This window comes from Prinia subflava, chromosome 2 (genome assembly GCF_021018805.1).
Source record: "Prinia subflava isolate CZ2003 ecotype Zambia chromosome 2, Cam_Psub_1.2, whole genome shotgun sequence".
In the NCBI taxonomy this organism is placed as follows: Eukaryota; Metazoa; Chordata; class Aves; order Passeriformes; family Cisticolidae; genus Prinia; species Prinia subflava.
Window position 1 is genome coordinate 58,476,855 of NC_086248.1, and position 22,984 is coordinate 58,499,838.

The 22,984-nt window shown below is 37.3% G+C and overlaps 1 protein-coding gene across 1 annotated transcript in view; it reads left to right on the forward strand.

Moving 5' to 3' along the window:
• ESR1 (estrogen receptor 1) overlaps positions 1-22,984 on the forward strand; it is a 108,626-nt gene that overhangs the window by 61,808 nt on the left and 23,834 nt on the right. The window contains 1 exon segment of the mRNA XM_063390133.1: positions 20,859-20,997. Within this exon segment, the coding sequence (XP_063246203.1) occupies positions 20,859-20,997 (139 nt within the window).

Here is a 22,984-nt window from a genome sequence, read left to right on the forward strand (position 1 = left end):
ATTCGTATTGTGCCAAGTACAGAAAACCTTGTTTTAATTTTTTTTTTCAAAACCTTGGCCACTAATACAAGTGGGTTTGCCAGATGAAATGAACAAAAATCTTGTACAATGTCTTATGACATAAACAAAAAATTCAGGATGCCTTACTCTTTAGATGGCCTAGTGGAGATTTAGGGTGCAGTCCTGCCAGGTGGCCTCTGTAAGATGCTGATGGTGCCTTTTGATTGCCCAGCCAGTTGGAATAGCTGGCAGCTGCACATGAGGTGGGTGCAAACAGATGGTGGTGGGCTAGACTTTACATGTAAATTGAGCCTTTTACCATTTACTTGGTACAAATCTCTAAAAAACACATGTAGGCAAGGTATCAGTGTAGAGGAATGTTCATTTATGAATCACATATTCCTGAAAGATATGCCTTCTTATGTTCTTGGCTTACATAACATCTAAGGGGTATAGTACCAGATTCAGAATAGTCTTTAGAAAAATTAGCAAAATCAGTACTCTGCTTTTCTACAGAAATGCTGTGATGCCAAGGAATTAACTTACTGTGTTTCATTATGCATATATTTAGTTTAATGTCTTACGTGGAGTACTGTATTTTCTAAATGAAGCTGGCATTTTCCATGTAATCAACCAAGTATTTTTGGTGCAGAATCTCTTGAGATGGTAAGATATATTATGAGCTTATGCAGTGAGTTCATGGCAAAGAGTGTAGCTTTAAGGAAATTTTGTTGCAAGGGTGAAATCTTTGGCAGTGTTACTACAATCCTGTATAACTATTTACTACAAGTACAGTAGCTGTACAACTTAATAGCCCTCAAATGCCACACTGGGCATACAGGCTTTGAAGTTTTGAGATGATTCACAGTGCTGTACTTATTTTATGGTTTCCTGAACCAAGGAGATAAACATTTTGGCACTGGGTTTGGGTGGGTTTTTGTTGGTGTTTTTTTCTTTCTTTCTTTCTTTCTTTCTTTCTTTCTTTCTTTCTTTCTTTCTTTCTTTCTTTCTTTCTTTCTTTCTTTCTTTCTTTCTTTCTTTCTTTCTTTCTTTCTTTCTTTCTTTCTTTCTTTCTTTCTTTCTTTCTTTCTTTCTTTCTTTCTTTCTTCCTTTCTTCCTTTCTTCCTTTCTTCCTTTCTTCCTTTCTTCCTTTCTTCCTTTCTTCCTTTCTTCCTTTCTTCCTTTCTTCCTTTCTTCCTTTCTTCCTTTCTTCCTTTCTTCCTTTCTTCCTTTCTTCCTTTCTTCCTTTCTTTCTTTCTTTCTTTCATTTGTTTATTTATTTATTTGTTTTTATTTCAAAGTCACAGAGGTTGCTATTTTTTTAAGATATTGTTTTCCTGTTTGACCTTCTAAACTGCTCTGTTAAATGAGGAACAGTGTGTAAAAAGGCCAATGGCCACAATTTTAGACTGCACTTTAGTGGCACCAAACCTTGAAAAAAAAAATTAGTCAGCTTGCAGTGGAAGGAAAGACATCTTAGATGAAAGTGTTTATAACCATGTAGGTGTAGGAATGTTTATAGAGCTTCTAAGTGTACTGATCCTCCTGCCAATAATTTACACTTATTTAAAAAAAGGAATGGCTTGCAATTCCTGTAATAATTTTTAATAACCTTTTCAAAACAGTGTTATTTTAATAAATGTTCTGTTTTCCAGTCTATTCTCCTTTGCCTAACAGGCTTGCTGTGAAGATTTCTAAAATATTAAAAAACTCACCCCTTTGTTTATCTCTTTAGTCTGTTGAAGTGATGGTCTCTGCTCCCGTGCTTCTTAGATGAAAAACAGAGGAAGGAAATTTGTAAGCAAAACATACATGAAAATGGACATCTGGATCTTACTTTATGGCTGCTTTTTGCTAATTTAATTTCTGTGAAGTTTCAATTAATTACCATCAATGTGAGAGATAAGTATCAAACATTACACTGGAATAAAGTAAACACCATCTGAACTTGAACATCAGATTGAGACGTACCATTAAATAGAATGATTATGCAGGGCAGCAGAATTAAAATCATTGAATATGAAATTAAAAATTTCCATTCCTGTGTTTTCTTCGTCTCGGAAGCATTTTCAGGTTTTCTTGTCTATATCTGTAAGACCAGAAAAGCATTCCTTTCTGTCCTCCTCCAGCTTCTGTGTGCTGTATGAGAAAACCCCTCTCTTACAAGTTCCTTTTTTAGTTGTCTCTAGAATAGTCCTGTAATGCTTTTAAAAAAGATGAGGTATATTTCCCCCTGTAAAGGACTTCTAATGAGAGAAAAGGATGAGACAATATGACACAATGGTCTGCTGTTGAGAGATGATGTGAAGGTGCTGATTCTAAAGGACAGGAAGATGTTGCATGCACCAAGAGCTTATGTCAGACAGGAAAAAGCCAAAGCTCAGAAGGAACAATGCAGCAGAAGTGCTTGTAAGGGAACATAAACTATACAAAACAAACCAAAAATATAGGCAATGGTTTCACTAGCTGAAGACTGGAAGAAAGCTATAGCAGAAGAAAAAAGTATCAAGATCTGAATTACAACTCTGATATTGGAATTTTAAGAGGTATCCTACTGCAATGGTTTTCAAACTCTAGGGAGTCCCTAGAGTTAGGGATATAGAAGGGGAGAGAAATACATTAGGACAAGCTGACCAGCAACAAGGAGACTCCAACAGTGAGAAAAAGTAAAGAACACAGGCAAGAGGACCAGAGGGAGCAGAGGCTGTGAATCAGTCACATGAGCCAGTAGTAAATTCAACAGCTCAATACTGGGCTTCTTATTGTTAGGGCTCCTGCTGAAGGCAGTAATTTGTTCAGGGATTTTTCCAAGTGGAAGGGTCTGGTTGTTGCCTGCTCCTGTTGGCGCAAGAAGAGCCTTGGGATGTGACTTACACACAATTCTTTCCCATTTCATCTTCCAAGCCATAGTGTTCCAGCTTTATGTCCCACTCTTTCCTCAGGAGTTTCCTGGCAACAGGCATTAAAAGAATGCAGTTGTATCTCTCAAACTGCATTATTGTATTTGCATAAAATTTCAATCAAGGGAAACAGAGTTAGGACAGGAAATGTAGGTAGAGAAGCACTTACAATATTTCTTTACAGAACCATTTAGAGTATTTCTTCAGAGAACCTTTGAGTGAACTCAGAAATATATCCTTGAGAGTTTTCTAAACTTATCCTGCAACATTTCATATTTTTTGTTTATTCTTACCAGTTTCTTTGCAAACTCCTAAAGCTAACTCCTAAAGCTTTGCAGATTTCATTTTGTTGTCCAGAAAAGAGAGAGGTTCTGAAGAGCACATCTGCCTCTGACGCTGTTATGCAAGGGCATAGCCAAAAATTTTTTTAAGCTTGCTACCTCACATATTATAGAGTCATAGTTCCATCTGTACACGGTGGTTTTAAAATCAAACCCACAGTGCTATTATAGGCTGATCCTATTCAGGCCTTCTCAGAGTAAGAAATATTAGAATTTCAAAGATTTGAATTTTGGGGCTTCCCAACAAGCTAAAAAAATATCTTTAGTAACCAAAATTTATCTAACTATGAGAAATCTTGTTTACCTGTTTGACATTTATTGACAGAAAAATGACACCAAACAGGTAAGAAGGTTCTTTTAACAAGAACCACTTACATGTTGGAGTTCATTGGACAATCAAGAGTATACAAATTCAATTGATAGTAAGGGTTTGAAGATTAAATTCTATTGGTGTTGGCAAATGGAAAGGCAAAAATGAGCATTCACAGTAATAATCTTTATATTTTTTGGCCAAAACTTTAGGAAATTAAATACTTAAATGGTAATATTTTATTTCTAAAAGATATGATCCTTTTATAAAAACATTTCCTGCTATTTTTCTTTGGCTGATAAATAATTTACACTCTTGGATGAACATACGTCTTAGAGTCTTCAGCTATGCTGAACCATGGAGCTTTCCAAGAAACCCTCATTAATTTCTACTCTAAGTAAACAGTAAGCAATGATCCCTCCTGATTTATTTATTTCTTAAAATAATTTACCAAAAGAATATGCGATTGTTGGAAAGCACTGATGCGATATGTATGTGCATGTGCACATATCCATTGTTTCTTGTTCACATAATTCACACAAATTGGCTCTTTTTACTTGATGTTTAATAACTTCAGCTAATATTTTTAGGTTCTCTCTAGAACTACATCTCTGAGCACTATCAGCTGTAATTCCAGTTTAGAGGTTATTTTAATATCATTTGTATTAGTTTTCTGTTCAAGTGAGTCACTCACTAAAATCTCATGTTAGATATATGACAGTTTTTAAGTTACATAGAAATAATTAGGAAAGATTTATTGCAGATGACTTCTGGATGGGCTCTTACCCTGTCTGTAGTGCTGCAGTGGTGCATTATATGACACATCTGTTACCAGCTCATTTGTTTTCTTTGATTATCTCTCCGGGATATGAACTATGTGTGGAAAGAGTATGTTGTTTTGTCTGTGTGCTAGTTATGGACTGCTGTGAATTTAAACTAGTGTAAGCAAGATAAAGAATATCCCACAGTGGAATGGGAGATGAGAAACCTGCAATTGCCTTGCTCCTCCAGGAGTTTGTGCTCAGCTAAGAGGGTCCATAGGGAACTATTGCCTTCTGTTCCTTATGTAAAGTTCTGTTGCTTGTAAGAAATGTCACTGTCTGCCACAGTCTGGAGCAAGGAGATAGAGGTGAAATATTTGTCACCGTGCTTAGACTCTGGGTCTAGACCTAAAGCTTCTTAAGCCACTTGAGGAGACCTGGAAACAAAGGAGGAATCAAGATCTTGCCTTTGATTCAGTGTTTGGTTCCCTTTGCCCACCAGAGAGGGGCACTGCTCAGGCTGCCAGAGGTACCAAGCGATTCTCACAGGTATCTGGTGTTCCTTGTGAGCAGACCGATCTCAGAAAAAGAAAACTCATGTCAGAATTTTCAGTTATTTATTCCTCTGCAGCTTGAGATTTTTGGTTTGGAAACAAATCCAGTTGGAAGTCTTAAGAGCCAGAATCAAGGTTAATATATACATAAGGAGAAAAGTACCATTCAAAATCTTGCTTATAGGCTGAATGTGTTGTGTTCCCTATGAAATTATATTCTGGAGTGTTTAGGTTATTTTGGAAAACCAAAATTTTAGAAAACTAATTTTACTTTGATTCAAAAAGATAGAGAAAGTGGTAGAGTAGACTAATTGAAATGTTCCTACAGAATATTAACTCTTATAAATAGTGTAATGAAGCAGTCTTCTGCAACAGCTGCTGTCCCTCAAGAAACATGGATGCAGAGAAGTGGCCATACAGGCTGCTGGCATGAGAGCCAGGTGTTCACTAAAACCCTGAACAGTCTCTGACTAGGTAAGATCATAGTATTAAAACTGACTGGAATAGAGCTAAAATTATAATATTGCCATATAATAACTATTATATTAATACTGCATGTCTGACCTATTTCAGTAATCTCCTTTGATTACTACAAAGGTAGGATTTCTTATGAGTATCACATACATTTGTAGGATGTACTCTGTGAGATTGCAATACTTTTAACAAGTATTTATTCCAGTTCCAGTGCTGCCTAGAATAATTCCCACCTTTCTGCTTCTCCCTGCCTTGGGAAGACTGTGCAAATACAGGGATTTCTCTGGGTTAAAAATGAATCTTTTGGGTGTGTGTTTTGGGTTGCCTATAACTTGATCCCCAATCCAAAATATTTGAGGCAATTGAAATGGAGGGGTGAGAGTATATCAGGAATGAATTGGCAAGTATTAATGTGATGGTGCTAGAAAGAAATATTTATGTACCTATACTGCCAACAGTAATACACAGCTCTAGAGCAAGCCTTCTTATTTAATTTCTCCTTATTTTTATGCAGAGAGGTCTTTTCCAGTCTCTCCAGTACAAAGGGCAAGAATCTTCTAGTTCCTGGCACCATTTACAGTCTTTATCCTGTTTGCTTAAGTAGGAGTTTAGCTCCTACTTTGTGTGTTCCTGTTTAATCTGCAGCATAACCTGTAATGCTGTGCCACAGCTGTGAGGGTTTGGAGACTTGTGGGTAAGAGGCAGCACCCCTAACTCAAGATGTTCATAGAGGGTCTTTAGTTGGCTTCCATCCTTGGGGCACAAGATGCTTTACTTCCCTGAAGGCAAAGACTGGATCTTTGCCAATCCTTTCAATTTTTTGGAAGCTGTTCTTCTGTCTTTCTCTTCCAGGAAGGCAGTAAATTCTTCTGGAAGTTCTTTGGGCCAAGTTTGTGCTGTGCAGCTAGTAAATAGTGACCTGAAATGACAGAAGCATGTGGCAACCTTTTGGAATCAAGTTAGTTTTCTGCAGGGTGGGATTTTGCAATGCTTTGGAAAAGGAAAGCTCTAGTATACTTTATTTGGTGATGATGGGATTAAACACTGGTATTAATTGGTTAACATCTCACACATTTTGAAACCAGTATACATGGAGTGATTCTCAGCTTATGCAGAAGAGTTGCCCATGACAATCCAGAACAATTATCAACTTGTGACTTCATTTTTTTCCCCACTTGGTATTCATATAAGCACAATTATGGAGGATCACTGGCTCCAATATGAATACCAAATGTACTTTCCCCCCCCCCCAGGTAAACATGTAAGGTTATGTTCTTTTATACTGAACCTTTTGGGAGGAATATTGCTTTACCACAGGGAAGTACTGACTGTGCCAATGCCTCCCTGTGTCAGTTATGGAGAACTCTCCTACAGTGTGCCACACTGAATCCATTCCTAAACTGTATCAGGGTTTTATCTGCTGCATGGGAAATCCATGAAGCACACTAAATACCCCTGTTTGTGAACATCCCCAACCCCACCCAATTTGAAAATACTTAGCCTACAGGCACAAATATGAATTGAATCTGTTATTGCTTTTATACTTCTCATTATGATCCTGTTTTTTGCCTTGCCAGTATGCCTCTCTTCTCAAAAAATGTGACTTGTATTTTGCAGATTTTTTGCATGCTACTTTAAGTTTTTAAAGGGTTTTTTTGTTGGTTTTTTTGTTCATTTTGGTCTTGTCCTCTTGGTTTGGTTGTTTTTGGGGCTTTCTTAGTTGTTGATTTTATTGTTGTTGCTGGGGTTTTTGTGTATTTTTTTGTTTGGTTTGGTTTTGTTTGTTTGTTTTTGTTTTTTAAACAGACACACCTTTGAACATTCGAATGTGACAGTGTCAGGCAACACAAATACATTTCTTTTACTGCCTTATTTCAGCAGTCAGTGCTGTCAGAGTGCTGTTTTCTTTAGACTCCAAATGAGCTTTTTTGTTCCTTATTTATCAGTAATAGGCCTTCTGAGAGGTTTTGATACAAATCCATCACTGCAGGCTGATGAATCCAGATCTGCTTTTCCTCAGCTGACAATGAATAACTGTTACCAGCTTTCCATGAGTTATTTTATTTACAAATAATGTGGAGTAACTTGTAAGCCCTGATTTCATCTTGGTGGATGACTGAAATAATTTACTAATGAGATGTCAGAAGTAGCTCAGTATAACACTGATGAGCTATTTTCCCCTTTCTGAACAAGTTGCCAGCCTCTTGGACCCTCAGAGTCTCTTGGCTTCTGAGTCTCTGAGCAGCTTCCTGGTACTTCATGTTTAATCAGAGTAGGACTATATGTTTGTAAATGCATTAATTTACACTCAGAATTACCCTTTGTTGTGTAAGACAATAATATTAAGATTTTTTCCTTTTTTTTTTTTAATTTCCAAGTTCATCCCTCTTCCTCAGTTTATATTTTGATTGTCTATCTCTGCAAAAATGGATCCTGAAAATGCCCGAAAATTTAGGTTGATTCCAGACTTTGCACAAACAATTAAGAGGTAACTCACTTCTCTGAGTATCTCTGAAATTCCTGTTTTATTCGTTCTAAGTTAAATTATTTTCTGTCATCTTCATATTTTGCTGCCTCATTGCTTTCTTGGCCTGCCAGATCATTAATAAACATATTTAGGATAATGAAAGTTAGAATGCTATGTCATCTTGAAAGTTCTCACCACATTGATGCTTCATATTTTCTGTCTCTTGTTCAGTTGTTTAGAAGTTTGTCTTTTACCATCACGGTGCAACAACGATTCTGTGTGACCTACCTTGGTTGTATGGATGTTGTGGCTACTGCCTGACTTCATCTCCTCCTGGTAACTCTCCTTGTGGCAGCCATGTAGCCATGGGAGAATATGAACATCTATGAGCTGTAGAAGTGAGTAACAGGAGCCCATAACCTTCTGGGTATCATCCAAAGCAGGCAACACCATTTGGGTAACAGTCAGGTGATATTTGATGCTTCAAAGCACCTACACCAAGCACAGTTCTTCTGCCTCTGAGGATAGGAGACTTCAGCCTGAAAAAGTCTTCTTTATGTGATCCAAACTGTGCCTCAAGGATCGCTATGGTGATGCTGTTCATAGAATAGTCTCCTAGACTGTGTCTGAACCATGTGAAGTGGCTCTATTTCCTGATCCAAGCCAAAGTTTTATTCTCATCCATAAGGAGTTTGTCAAATTTGCATTTCATATGCATGTGAAAGAAAAAAGAACAAAATAAAATGTCTCTGAAATAAGAAAGATGAAAGCTACCACTTTTTTTACAAGTTAGAAAAAATATCAAATTATAATTCCAAGGAAACTTTTTTGAATTTTAGGTTACATATTTTTCTTCTAGTCTTTAATTTCTCCTATTGCACTTCTTAGAAGATATTACAGTGATATTTTTTAATGGTGTGGGATTCCATGCAATTTTCCAGTCCAGTCAAAGGATGACAAACAGAGTTTATAGGTCTGGTCATTTTGGATGAGCTTGTACAGTGTTCCAAAACTTTCCAGATGTCTCATCACAGTTGTGTAAATAATTAGTTTCTTTGTTTCATGGTAAATGGCAAAAAATAAACTTTCTCACTTCATACAAAATGAAATTTTTGAAACTTTCTGCTAAATTATAGCCTTTTGTTTTAAATGATTTTTTTTTAATGTGAAAGAGTAGACTTCAATAAAATTTCAAATATTTCAGGCAACTGTTTAAAATAAAAAGACAATTTTAGGGGAAAGGGTCCTATATTTCCAGAAGTTTAGATACTTTTTTCAGTGTTGAGTAGGAATAGGTGCCTGGTAGAATGTTGAAAACTAAGATGAGGTGCTGACAAGGAGGCCCTCTTTTCAGATGGAAACCAGCCTCTTTTTATTTGTTTTTCATTTTGTGAAATCTGACATGTTACCCAGAGCGTTTTAAACTTGTCAGCTGTCACTTTCCAAAGTAAAATGCTCTGCCAGAGTGCTTCCAAGCAGCTCTAGGCTGTGTCTCAGCAGGCAGTATGGGAGCTGGAGTCGAGGTCACTGTTCTCCAAGTGCAACACCTGCGTTTGGTGTGCACACCTGAGCCTGCTCCACGAGATGTGTCACAGTTTCCTCGTGGTGCCTTGGGTTTGTTACCCATTGAAGGAGGGTGCAAGAAAAGGGGCTTAAGACAATGATGTGTTTGGTGGAAACATGCTGCTTGATAGCTTACGGGGTCTCCCTGCACAAGAAGATGAATACAAATTGCCAGCTGCATTCCAGTGCCTTGCTTTCCCTCTAAAGTACTCCTGTGCTCTGTCTTATGATGACACTCCCCCACAGCTGCTGAAACAGGCTTCTTGTTGTAGTGGTTAAAGGAAATTGCTGCAATTAATTTTGCTGTCTTTCTTCTCTTTGATGTATCCTTACAATTTCTTGGACAATTTTTTAGAGATTGGGTTCTGTTCAAAACCGGTCATGTAGGGATGAAAGGAATAGGAGGAAAAAGGAACATTTGAGCTTTCATTTGTATGTGCTTGTTTTTCTGTTTAGATGTAGGCATTAGGCAATGTAATGGATGCTAAAGTACACATATAAATATATATATAGCTTCTGTTACTCACATATCAGTACAATAGACAGAAATCATATTTTAAAAGTGAAAAATCTAAAGGAAAAAAAATGGATGCAGGTGCATTAGTGAAACTAGTTTTATATTCTAGTGACTAAAAAGAATGACCAGACCATGAACTCTGAAGTTATGCCTCATTTCTCAGGTACAGCACACTATGTCCTGAGCATTGTAGTCTTGAAGCAGTTTTAATCTTCTAGTCCACTACAAACTTGACAGTTTGCCCCTCTTTTCCTTGGGTTGCAAAATAATCCTCATTTCTGCTAATTCCAGATGCTGCTGCAATGAATGCTAATGGGTTCAGTGGTGAGCACAGTAGTGGGAGACTCTGTGGAGAAAAAGGCTTAGTGCCTTGTTCACTGATTTTATGAATGAAGAAGGGGAGAGCTTAGCCCTCCCAGTTTCATCATGTGAAAGTTTTTGCAGTCAAAAAGAGCGTTAAATTAAAATGTGACACTTCTAAAGCTTCCAGACATGGGTAGAGATATAAAGTGAAACAGTGAAACCTTGATTCTTAAAGAATTAAACAGAATTAAGTATAAAAAACATATTTTAGGGACAATCAGGAAGAATGAGGTTAGTACTTAATTTCAGCTTCAATAACTAATGTTAGTTTAGAAGAATGGCTGAAGCTGGCCATTGGTTGTGTTATCTTGCAAATCTAATTTTGTATCTTTTTAAAAATGTTCTTGATTGTGTTATGATAACCTATAAGTCTTTCATATAGCTCTTATAATTAAAGGAACAAAAAGGATAAAAAGCTGAACAACAGAGATATTTTTACACCCTAACATTTCTGGAAAAAATGAGGTACAGAGCAGTAGACATGAGCTGCCTGTGGTACAATAGCTCCCCAGGCTCCCTTTAACCTAGTTTTGTTCACTTGCCATCCCCGTCCTGTCCCCCCTATGGCCATTCAACCATGTGACATAGCTGCATTGCCTGTATCCACCCTGAGGTTTTCCAGAGCCTCTTCCTCTAGCAAGGTCTGTCTCCTGGGAAAGCCAGGCATGTGGTGCTGCCCAAGCCAGCTCCAGCAGGGCTCCATGTGAACCACACCCTGGCTTGATGTTCTCACTGACACCTTTAGGGCACTGTCCCATCCAAAGTGCCTTTCCCAAATGGAGTGCTGATAAAAGCAGTAAGAGGATGTAGTAAAAGCAGGTAGGTGTATACTGCAAAAGAGAAAAGCAACTGGGAACTCTTTGATCTTTGATTTTAAAATTATTCCCTAGTAATTGTGTATTTAATCAACCATTTGAAACCTTGCAGGGCATGTTGAGGTCATTTAAAAAGCTCTGAAAGATTCTATCTCAGTCTGCCTCCTTCCCCCCCCATCCCAATTATATGTTTACATGAAAACTGTGGTTGCTTAGAGAGGTTGCTCAAAGAGTGATTGCTTAATGAGACCTTTTGCCTTGAATGATTTTTTTTGACAGCCACAAAACCATCATTTCCATTTGGTTTAGGTTGTGGTTGGAGCATAGCCTGGTACCTTTAGAGGTCAAACAAATGCTGAAAACCTCATACTGTCTTGGATGCAACTGAACAGACAAAAAAAAAATCCAAGTCATGCTGGCTATGACCTCAAGTCTTAGGGCAAATTTACACAAAGTGTAAACTCCCCGAGGTGGTTGGTGCTCCCTAACTGCCTATGGGGTCTTTCATGCTCCTCCTTCTTGGCAGGTTATTTTGTCAATGGTCTGAACAATTAAACCAGCAGAAGAGACCAGCAGCATGGCAGCCCTTGTTGGGGGGGGGGGGGGGGGGGGGGGGGAAAGGGGAGGAGGGGAAAGAATGAAGTAGAGAGGACAGCTTGTATTTATGAATCTGACTTTTGAGTTCGTAAAAGTCAGTGAAGAATGCATAACCAGCCCCAGAAATTATTTTAGCTTCATCTGCTTTTGATGGAAAACATTTTGCATAGTTGTGACCTCTTAAAAAAATGACAGATCCTCAAAAAACCCTCCAAACTACTTGCAACTGGTCTGAGTACTGGTATAAGTTTAATATAATGTAATTAACTATTGCGGAGACAATAAATAAAAGATGTATTACCTCATACCATCTATTTTAGTCAGCAGCTAATAAATTTTGTGTAGTGTCTTTCTTCACCTGTCCAGGGAAAAATTCAGATGACAACCTTCAAAGACAAGCTTTCACATGCTGCTGGTGGGCTGCTCCTACATTCAAAATCACTGGGAACAGCTGCTGTTCCATTCTCAATAAGCAGACAGTGTTCTCTGGCTTTTATTTACAAGAATGAACTTCCTGAGAAATGGCACAGCTCGCAGTGGTAAAAGAACCATAAAGTAACATCTTGCTGTTGTCAAATTGCACCCTGAGTCTCAGACATCTGGATTATGGTCCGAGAAGGAATTATCATTAACATGCTTTAAATAACTATTATATAGTGCTGCAAGAATTTCCCATGTAATAACAGACATCACTTTTTTATTGATTAGTTGAAGAGCTTGTTTTCTATACAGAAAATATATGTGCATGTCCCTTCTTGCTTTCCAATACAAGTAGGATAAGCTTTCACTTGCAAACTGGCAGGCAGCCTTCACTTACAATAATCTTATACAGTAGTTGTGTTATAATTATTATTAGCAAGATTTATTTTAATTTTAATAACTTTTAAAACTGCTTGTTAAGAGGTTGAGGAAAACTTAAGCCTAAGATTTATTTTGTACAGGTTGTTACCTTGCCTGGATCAGCAAGACCAGTTAAAGTGAATACTTGTGTACTTCCCTGCAACCAGCTTTTCTGCTCACATTCTAAACAGTTTTCCCCCCAAATCTAACTTTGTAAAGCTTTTTTTCCTTTTTCTCTATGAGAAAAGTTCAGTTGCTTCTGGTTTTTTTATCTTTACTGATTTGCAAGAAATGGAAATTTCTCTTTGGCTCAAGGAGTCTTCAACTCAAAGATTTTTGTGGTTGAAAGGATGACAGAGTGTGCTGAGACACCTCTGTCCTAATCCTGCCTCCTCCTGGATGAGGCACTTAACCTCCCTGTGTTCTACCTATAAAATACATTTAATAATACTTAATGGTTTTACTGCCCTTTGAAAATGTAAAGTGCTATGTGAGTGCCAATTACTTTTATTATGTTCCCTGATGGAAGGCCTCAACGTATCTGTGTTAAATGGTTACTGCTAATGCACTTTCTGGAATAATTGGTTAACAAAGTGCAAGCATTGCAGAAAAACCCCTGTGTTTAAGTCAAGGTTGACACAGGGACAGGTGTGAGACAGCTGGGACTTGCCAGCACTCAGCTTCACTGGGTGCATTTGTGTCCTGACTCAGGGATGGGCTTGGGCCACAACCCTGCACATCTTGTCTTCTCTCCAAGGAGGAAGTCTTGAATTTTGGACACACAGCCTGACCATCCACCGGCACAGGACAGACCTTCAGGCAGTCAGATAAATCCTACAGAATAATATGCTTGTGCTGCTGTTCAGAGAGAACTTGCTGTCCCTAAAACTCACAGGATCACTTCACAGCTAAGGGCTGGCTCTCATGCTGAGTGTTCCTGCAGACCCCCGGGCAGAACATGGTCCATCTCCCTAGGAGCACTGCCAGCCAAGCTGGTTCTGTGCTGGAGAATTTTCATGTTTCTCTCAAGTAAGGCATCAGTACTTCATAAAAATGTGGCAAGACTTTGTCAGGAGAATAGAATGTATGTTTGACCAGTGGAAATTGTCTGTCACTACTTCTGAAGTGTTTCCATGGCCCTGAATTCTAATTGTGCTTGGTGCAAATTGTTGCTTTGAGTACATGAAATTCTACTTGTGCAACTTATTTACAAGCTTACTCTGGCATAGGAAAATTGAAATAGGACTGATGTAGACTTTAATAGATCTGGTGTAGGCAGGGTGCACTTGGTCATAGTTTAGACTGGTGTGTACCTGAGGAGGGAAAGAGAGGTTCCTGTACTGAACAAGGAATTGGCTGCTTGGAACAGGAATGGCCTCAGCAGCTTTTTAGACTCCTCATTCTGAAAAGATATGGACCAGACAGGTCTGAAAAAGCATGTGCTTTTTTTGAAAGCAGAAAGCATTGAGTGAAGTCATGGTAACTTTACATATTCCTGAAACTGTTCTCATTTACCTGAGAAATGCATTTCAGAGTCAGCACAGTGCAACTTTTAAGTGGAGGCAGAACAGACCAGGTCCTAGAAATGGGATCTGAAGTAAAAGTGACAAATGTGACATCCCTGCAGCATCTGCTCTAGGGACAGTGTCACGTAGGCAGTTTGGCTGGATGGTATCCCTACCAAACTGTTAGGCATCTTTCCTAAGATCAGGGAGGATGGACACCTCCACTAGAGGTGAAAAGCAAAAGCTTGCTTGATCTTGACTTTCAGTATGAATACAGACTGTGAAAGCGAGGCCTCATCTTTCTTCTGACTTTGAGGGGTTTTGCCCAAAACCACGAACACTCCTAACCAATATTAAGTTTACACCTGTAAATTGTAATTTTTGTTTTCAGAAAGAACTTTAAAACCATTAGAGCTGAAAATGCAAAAATGAGAAGTACAATTTTCAGAAGGAATTAACAGTAATTAAGAGCAGATGCTGTTCTCTTTAATCTCAAAAAATTTAATTTTTGACAGTCTGTTTACACTCAGACGAGACAGTGTGTAAGTTTGGATGGGTGTGCTGCTATACTATAATTAGGCAGGCAGAAAAACTAGAGAATTGTGAAAGAGCAGACAAAGTAGTTAGAGGCTCTTACAACTCTGCCACTTGCTTTGTGTTTGCCTTTCAGATTTCCTCCCAGGAGCTCAGTAAATTGTAGCTAATTTTTTTCTAACCACACTTACAGAAACAAAAGCAATATCCTTTTCTAAAAAACAAAATAACAAGACTACTCTTATTGCAAAATATTTAGATTGAAAATGTTAAGGTTTAGAGATCTTTGATCTTTGGTCTTCAAAATACGTCTTGATTTAAAACAGTGGTGTTGTGTAAACAAGTAAACCAATATGTCCATATCATACTATAAGTGCTCTTATGAGGGAGAACTTAATAAAAGTGTCCTATAATTTTGGTCTGAAGATCTTTGGAAAGAATTAGGAACGAGTAGCATTATAGAAATAGCTGTGTGAACACTGAGGCTCAAAGAAAACAGTGTTTGTGGTTCTCTGATCCAATTGCCCCCAGAGTTTGTTTTGCTCTGCTGCTGTTGTGTACAGACAAGGCTATATTCAAGGTGTGGGTTTTAGCCACCTCTTAACTGAGAGGCTTCAGGTCTCAGCCTTAAAGGTTGAAGAGGCTGAGTGATCCGTGCAATTTCAGAACAGAATGTCATCTTGTGTGCTAGATAAATGCATGGGTGCAGTCTCACCACTCTGTTTAGAGTGGAGAGGTTGGGTACCAAGCTCGTGGCATTAAAACAGGCACAGATTTCACCACTTGATCAAACAGTGGTGACCGAGGTATTGGTCTTTCAATGTGCTTTAGGTTAGGAGGAACTGATGTTTTTCCTCTCCATGGCTGTTTTTTTGAGAACAGAACTTGCCATAGGAATTATTTTGCTGTTTGCCTTTCATCTACTTACACATTTTTCTCTATACAAGCCTCCCTTTATTTTGTTGTTTTATTGGATGGTTGTTAGCAATTAGCTTGCAGCACCCACCACCATTTCCCTTCTGTCTTTGCCAACCTAATTAGCTTTCTGTTCCAAATCTGATCTCTTACATGACTGTCGCATGACTGAAGTACTGTTTTGAATTGTAAACAACAGCCTTTTCCAGTGGTTGTTGCCACTTTGCAAAACACTGCATTAAGACAGAAAAAACCAGTGGTCTGCCTGGAAACATTTGAGACACAAAATTTAAGTGTTCTGATTTCCCATAACTTTTTTGTGGTTTAACATCCTGGTTTTTGCCATACAAGATGGCATATAAAAATTTCTGTTGCTATTAAGGACATAGTAGACAAGCTGGAAGGACATTTAAAACTTTAGTGTTCAACATATTCATAAGTTTGCTAGGAAAAAAAGTGGTGTGAATAATAGTGACAAAAATTACAGATGTTATTAAGTTGAATAATGTGATGACGATAAGGGCAGACTGAAACAGTCTGCAGTCCTGGTCTCACTGTTTCTAAAAGAATAAAGCTGAACTGGAAAATGCTCCAAGAAGGACAATATTTTTTCGAAGGTGAACAGAATAACTTACACTGAAGGAGTCACTGCATATACTTAAAATATTTAGAGGAAAGAAATGAGATGATGACCTAGGGAATGGTGGAATCTTCCCATACAATAATTAGATGTATCAAGTGATAGTCAGAGAGAGAGTGTTTGTTTATTTCAGAAAACCAGGAGATTGTGATTTACCTAGTGTTAACTGAAAGTATGAAAGTTCTTGCTTGGAGACTACTGCTTTAGAGTATACAAAACATAACTGAAGCACATTAAATGCCAAGTTGTTTCAGAAAGCACCTGGAGAAACTTGGAGGGAAAAATGTTAAGAGACATCAACCACAAAAAGACCATTTCCAGCTCTTCAACTCTGAGCTGCGTGCCTCTGGAACATGAGGAAACTTCCTGTAGAAACATATTTTTCCTGCTGTACTTTTTGCCAAAAACATGTTGTATCAATTTCTGTTATAAATGGGGTACTTTGATAGATGGAGGTTCGCTATTGCTTTTAAAACTATTTATTGCTTTTACTTTACTTTCCTTCAAAGCATCTGAAGACAGACACATTCTTTATGACATGATGTTTATTTTCTTGCAAAAAATTCTTCTTTTAGGTACTCATCATGGTAATTAGGAGATACAGTATAAACATAGGATGACATGTAAAAAGGGTTTCTTTATAATTGTTTTTCACATTTACTTAACTGATTTTGAGCAGTCTGAACACCCTGTAGTTGTGTCTTGTTAGCAGAAACTGCAAAATTATGATAATGATCCTCAAATGTTAGTAAGTGCCCGGTGGAGAACTTCCTGTTGAAGGATTGAATCTGCAATGACACTAGACATTGGGTCTCAGAGAATAGTAATTGGTATGGAAATCATTTCTCACAAAATGGATAGCAACTTACTTGGTCAAAAGTCTCTAAGGCAAATGATGAATTTATTAGCTCCATAATGATTGGTAAAATTTGACACAGGTACATACATATACTTGTGTTGGTAGTGGTTATTTCAGAGAACTGAAGGGTGCACAATGTATGTTACATTAGCAATAAATGAAAATCATCTGAGCTTTATGTTGTTCCTTACTGCAATCGAACAACTTAGTGCATAAACCACTTTTCTCAAGTGTGTATGCTTTACCAAATATTATTTCCAGTAGTCCTTGCCCAAACTCCCAGGTTACAAATATATTTGTTTATTTGTTTTGTAAGAAGTTACTACCTTCCTTTTTTTTAGGATGGTGGGCTCATACAGTTTTGGATTCCCAAGTCGAATGTCATGCTTGCCAAAGTAGGGCTTTTAATAGCTTTTGCTCCATGGACCCACTTCTGCTTTGGAGTGTCTAATTGTCTGAAAGAGAGAGATTTGTGTCCTATTGTCACTCACACAGTGCATATTGCTGCTTTACACTAGAAAGGAAATCAGTTTAGTTTGAATGTTACAGTTTTGTGTTCTACACACAAGTTTATTTGCCCCTTGCTCCTAGCTGAATATGCCGAAGATCATTCTGAATTTTTGGATGTTCAGATTTCCATATTCCTACAAGAATTTGTGGTGCTTTCATTATGTTTGTTCTTGTCAATCACTCAGAAATGCTGTTAATTTATCTGTATTTGAAAAAAAGAGGAATGGTCTAGGCACGGCTTTTACTCTCTAAGCATCTTTCTCCTGCCAAACATATGATATATGTTGGATAGGATGGACTAGTGGCAATCTAGGTTATTGATATTGATTGATATAAGATCGTGAAATTAGTCATTCTGGTATATGGAGTGAGATGAAAGTTACATCCAAACTGCAATTAATTAATTTATCAACAATGAAGTGAAAGTCTGTCTTCTTTCTTAAAGCACAGTAATCAAAACTTTAGAATTAAAAAAATTAGTCATCTGAATAATTTTAAAAATTTTCCCGCATTAAAAGAGTACTGAAATTTGAGAATTATGTGCACATCTACACATAATTTCTGCAACACTAAAGTGCAACATGCTCTACATGACAAACTGACTAATGATTTATTAATAATTTAATTTAACCTTCTATTATATTATTCTGAATTAACTTTCTTGAACAAGGGTGTGTCTTAAAAAAAATCATTAGATCTTGATTAATGTTGCAAATTCAAGGAAATATAAGATTATGCTTAGGTAATAACTACTTTTGTTATTAACACTGCCTCCACAATCTGACTTGAAGCCAGTCTAGCTGCCCAGCATGGGTTTCTCTCCATTATGCCATTACCTTTTGTAATGCTATTCTCTTCTTCTTTGGGTATTCATCCATTGTGGTCTTTCAACCCCTCTAGACTATTTAGCTTCACAAAGAGTAACTAAATTCCTCCTTACTCCTCCCCCTTCTCAGAGGGCATATTTTTCAGTGCTTTATTAATTTTTTATCTTTCTCTACCATTCTGTCTAACTTCTCATCCCACTTGCAGGATGGTTATCAGATTCAGGTAACACTGGGGTTATTCAACTTTCTTATGCTCTCAGAGTTTCCCTGGCTTTTTATAAAGTTCATTGTCTTCATTAGATGTTTCCCACATGCCAACAGGACATCTGAACTATGACTTCTGTTTTTTCCCTATCATCATTAAAATTGTCTATGGTAAAGAAGCAAACTGTATGTCCTTGCTTTAGAAATACTTCAGTTAATTACCCTTTTGCCATACTGAAATATGAAATTTAAAATATTTTCATTCAGTTAATGTGTTTAGTGGTTTTACAGTATCAGTTATCATACAGAACTTTGTTTCATCAAATCTGTTATTTTATGGAATCATCAAATGGTTTGGGTTGGAAGGGACCTTAGGGATCATCTAGTTCCATCCAACCCCCTTGCCATGGGCAGAGACCCCTTCCATTAGAAAAGGTTGTTCAAAATTCCTCCGTCCTGGCATTGAACACTTCCAGGATTGGGGATCCACAGCTTCTCTGGGCAGGACATTTAGTTTTACCAACTAAACCAACTAGCTAGTTTTATGAACAGCAAGATAATAAATTTACAATGTCACCTAAAAAGCCATCAAGGCAATTATTATGTATTGCCATTTTAAGGCAATACTTAATAGGACACCTGATGTTAATTATTTGTTCTCCATATAGGGACATTTTCTTTCTGCCTGTTTTGTGCTTGAGTGCTGTAACCAATGCTTTGTAGTGAAGAATGTTGCTCTTTTAAGTTTCAGCTCTATTGTTCAAGCTGCTTAGTGACTCAGGCAAGGGCCATTTCATCAGTCTTTGAAGTCTGAAAATAATTTTTTGTACTTGGTAATAAAGGAAAAATACAGGAAAAAGCAATTATTTATTTCCTCTATTGTTACCACATCCATAAAAACAGCAGGCACTGGAACTGCATAAATTCACTTCTAATGATTTGATAGGTGGGTTTTATTTCAAATGTCTCAAAGCTGTTTCTTTTTTTGCATGATTTCTTACCAACAGATTGATTAGCTCTCTCAGATATTTTCATTAAATATAATTATATCAACAACTGTTTTACTAATCTTAACAGTATTTTCTAAATTATTGTGAACTGTATGTTGTTTATTCTCTACTTTTTTCTTATTTGAAAAATATATTTCTTGGCACATCATTTATCTTTTAAAATATGTGCCTTTTTTCTTCCTTTTTCTCAAGTGTATGTCAGGTATATTCCTAAAATCTGACTCAGTATGTACCTTCAGAGAAGACACAACACAGAAGGAAAATCCCTGCCATTTTAGGGTTGGTAAGGTAGTTTACTATGTATTCTATATTCTGAAGAGTAATATAAATAATTACAATTACCCCAAAACATTATGGTAAGGTTCAATAATGTGTTTAACTTGCAGCACTGAGTAAAAGGTAAATAAGATCTGTTTTAAGGTAACTTCTGCTCATTTTATTTTAGGAAGTTCATTCTAATTTCAAGGAATAACTTAAGCAAGGTCTAATAAATTGTATTATGCAATCTCCACTTTGGTTACATTTTTGGATTGAAAATAACATTCATGAAAGTGAGACTTTAAGGCAGACAATAATTCAACCTCTTACTTTAAAGGAACACAGGGAGGACCACTGTGATTATGGTTTCATGTCTACCTTCACCACTATTCTTTCTTTTTCATTTTTTGTAGTATTGTTATAAGCCATCTCTTACTTTGCATTGTTTCTAAACAATGTTTAAATATAAAGTACTTACTTCCTCCACGTTCTATAGTCCAGTAGAAATATAAACAGATGTTTCATCAGTGAATACTGATTGTGCAAAGATCAGTATTTACTCCCTAGTTTATTTGAAATGTTTTGTTGGTCCCTCTTCCACACAGGTACCACACTTTCAGCACGGTGAATTGTTCATGAGTCTGTAGAACAGCATTCCACCAAGAGAATTGGTCTGGGGTTCACTGATTAGAGCTGTCACTTTATTTTATAGCAGGCCTTTTTCCATTTTGCTTCATGCCCCAGGCAGCGTGGTGCTGCAGCAGACAGATGCCCCTTTCTGCAGTGTGCACCTGGATTCCCAGGCCCCTGGCAACAGGTGGGGGGATGGAGACGCTGTCCAGGCTCTTGCCCTGATTTTTGGGAAGAGTACAGGCAGCACAAAACCAGTAGACTAGAAAGTTCTGACTGTTCTGACTGGCACTGGGAACCCTAATGGACAAAAACTCAGCTGAAATGATAATGAGAACAAATGTCTGTTTTATTGCTCTTTTTGGTTATTCCGTTCTAAAGCACTTTTTAACCTAGTTCTCTGAATAACGTTGCCCCACTTACAAAGCTGGAGTGTTTTGACTGTCTCCTATTTATTCTTTCAGGATTTGTGGATTTAACACTCCATGATCAGGTCCATCTACTGGAATGTGCCTGGTTAGAGATACTGATGATCGGCTTAGTCTGGCGCTCCATGGAACACCCAGGAAAGCTTTTGTTTGCACCTAACCTGTTACTGGACAGGTCAGTCTGCATGTTTCTGTGAGTTATTTAAGTTAATTCATTTCTGCTGCAGGCAGGTGATTAATTTTTAGCGTGGCGTCATCTCACTGATACTACAATTTGACAGTATTTCATGTGTCAAGCAGGTTTATAGTAGGTGAGACTGGAAAATGAACTCTAAAAACCTAGAAATGCTCAGGAATGTGATCTGGTCATTTATTACATAAGTAACATATCTGTTGCTTGAAGTAGTTTCTTTCTACAGAGGTAGCAGTAAGTTTCTCTTATAACCTGTACTGTTTGTTGCAGAAGTAATTTAAGTTAAAAAATGAACACTACTCATTTAATTCAGATAGTTGTTTTTGCCTGTTTAAAATCCTCCTCATTTTTCTTAGTTAGAATGAATTTATCCAAGCAACCAGCCAAAATTTTGGAAGAAAATCCTCATAGAATCTCAAGTGCAGTTTGATTTCTTTATAGAGAATATATTAAGTTCAGGGGGTTTTTTTTCTTCATGGAAACTGGAGACAAATATGACAAACACATACTTGATTCCTTCACTAAGAATTTTTAAGCCAGTCTTGCTAATATGCTAAGTATTTCTGGGAGAAAAAATATGCATTTGTGCCATATGACAATATCCTGGATTTTAGCTGGCAGTCTTCACGTTAAAAAGCAGGAAGACTGATAATTTAAAACATATTTTCTACTATCTTAATGTAAGTGCAAGCTCTCTTTTTCCCAGTCATGGGAAAAATTTTAGAAAAAATTGCTTAGGATAGAGTCATCTTATCTATTGGTGGTCCTCTTAGTTGAAGACTGCCCACATAGCAGAGTTGGCAGAGCTGGGGAGAGCTGCTGCCTGCACAGCAGTCACTTCAGGGCAGAGTTTGGCATCTTGCTCTGAACTGGACCTGGCATAAGAGCAAAGCTGAGATGGAGAATACAGAGAGTCAGCTAAGAGCTGGGCAAGCTCCTGACCTCATCAGGTAGCTGCAGGGGCAGAGGGGTGGCAACAGAAAGTGAAGGGCGGTGCCTTCAGCTACTGCAGCACCAACTATGTAAAGTAATCAAAATTCTCATTAGCTGAAAAATTTCTTATGATCAACTTGCTCTGTTGACTGTGGGGCACTGAGTTTCCATGGTTGCATTCATGCAGTGTTGATCCTTTGATTCTCTGCCCTCTATTTGCACACACCCCCCCAGGATTTACTTTTAGCATTTTAATAAAATACAAATGATAATACCTAACAGGATAAAACAGAATATTTCCCAGTAATAGAGCAATATTTATTGCCTTAGGAAAAAACTCTATTCCACTTGTGTAAAACACAGCTCACAAGATCTGTGAGCTGTGGAATTAGGTAAGTGTAAAATACATTCTCATTTTAGGTCCAGAAAATATCTGCTTGTCTAAATGTAAGTATAGTCTTCACAAAAAGCTGCAACAGTTTTAAAATAATTTTTAAATTTTGGTCTCCTCAACTTAAAATCCTCATGCTCTCAGTAAAATGGAGTTAGAGCAGTTGATTCACACAGTTTTAAGTCAACTGTTGGATCAAAGAAAACAATTGCATGCAAATAGAACCACTTATTACTTCAGGGCTCTTTGTTTTCTGAATTTCAATTAAGACTGTAAAAATGTAGATCTATTACATCTTCTAACTTTCAAATAATAAGAAACATGTTTCTAGGTCATCATATACTTGCCTCACTCCATTTGGTAGGGATATTTGCAGAAAGTAAAATAATAAATTACTTGACTCTGGGAAGCACAGATATGCTAATCAATTAAATAACTCTTAATTTGCTAGTTAATTAATGATAACAATATTTTGATGTGTTAATTTGATTTAGGCAAATTGGCTTTTGAGAATGTTGTAGAGCAAAATTATGTTGTTTGTCAGGTTTGAGAGAGCAGGACAAACACTGATTCAAAGTCTGTTTCACTCAATGAATTCCTTCCACTGCATCAAGTATTCATAGAACCATAAAATGGTTTGGGTTG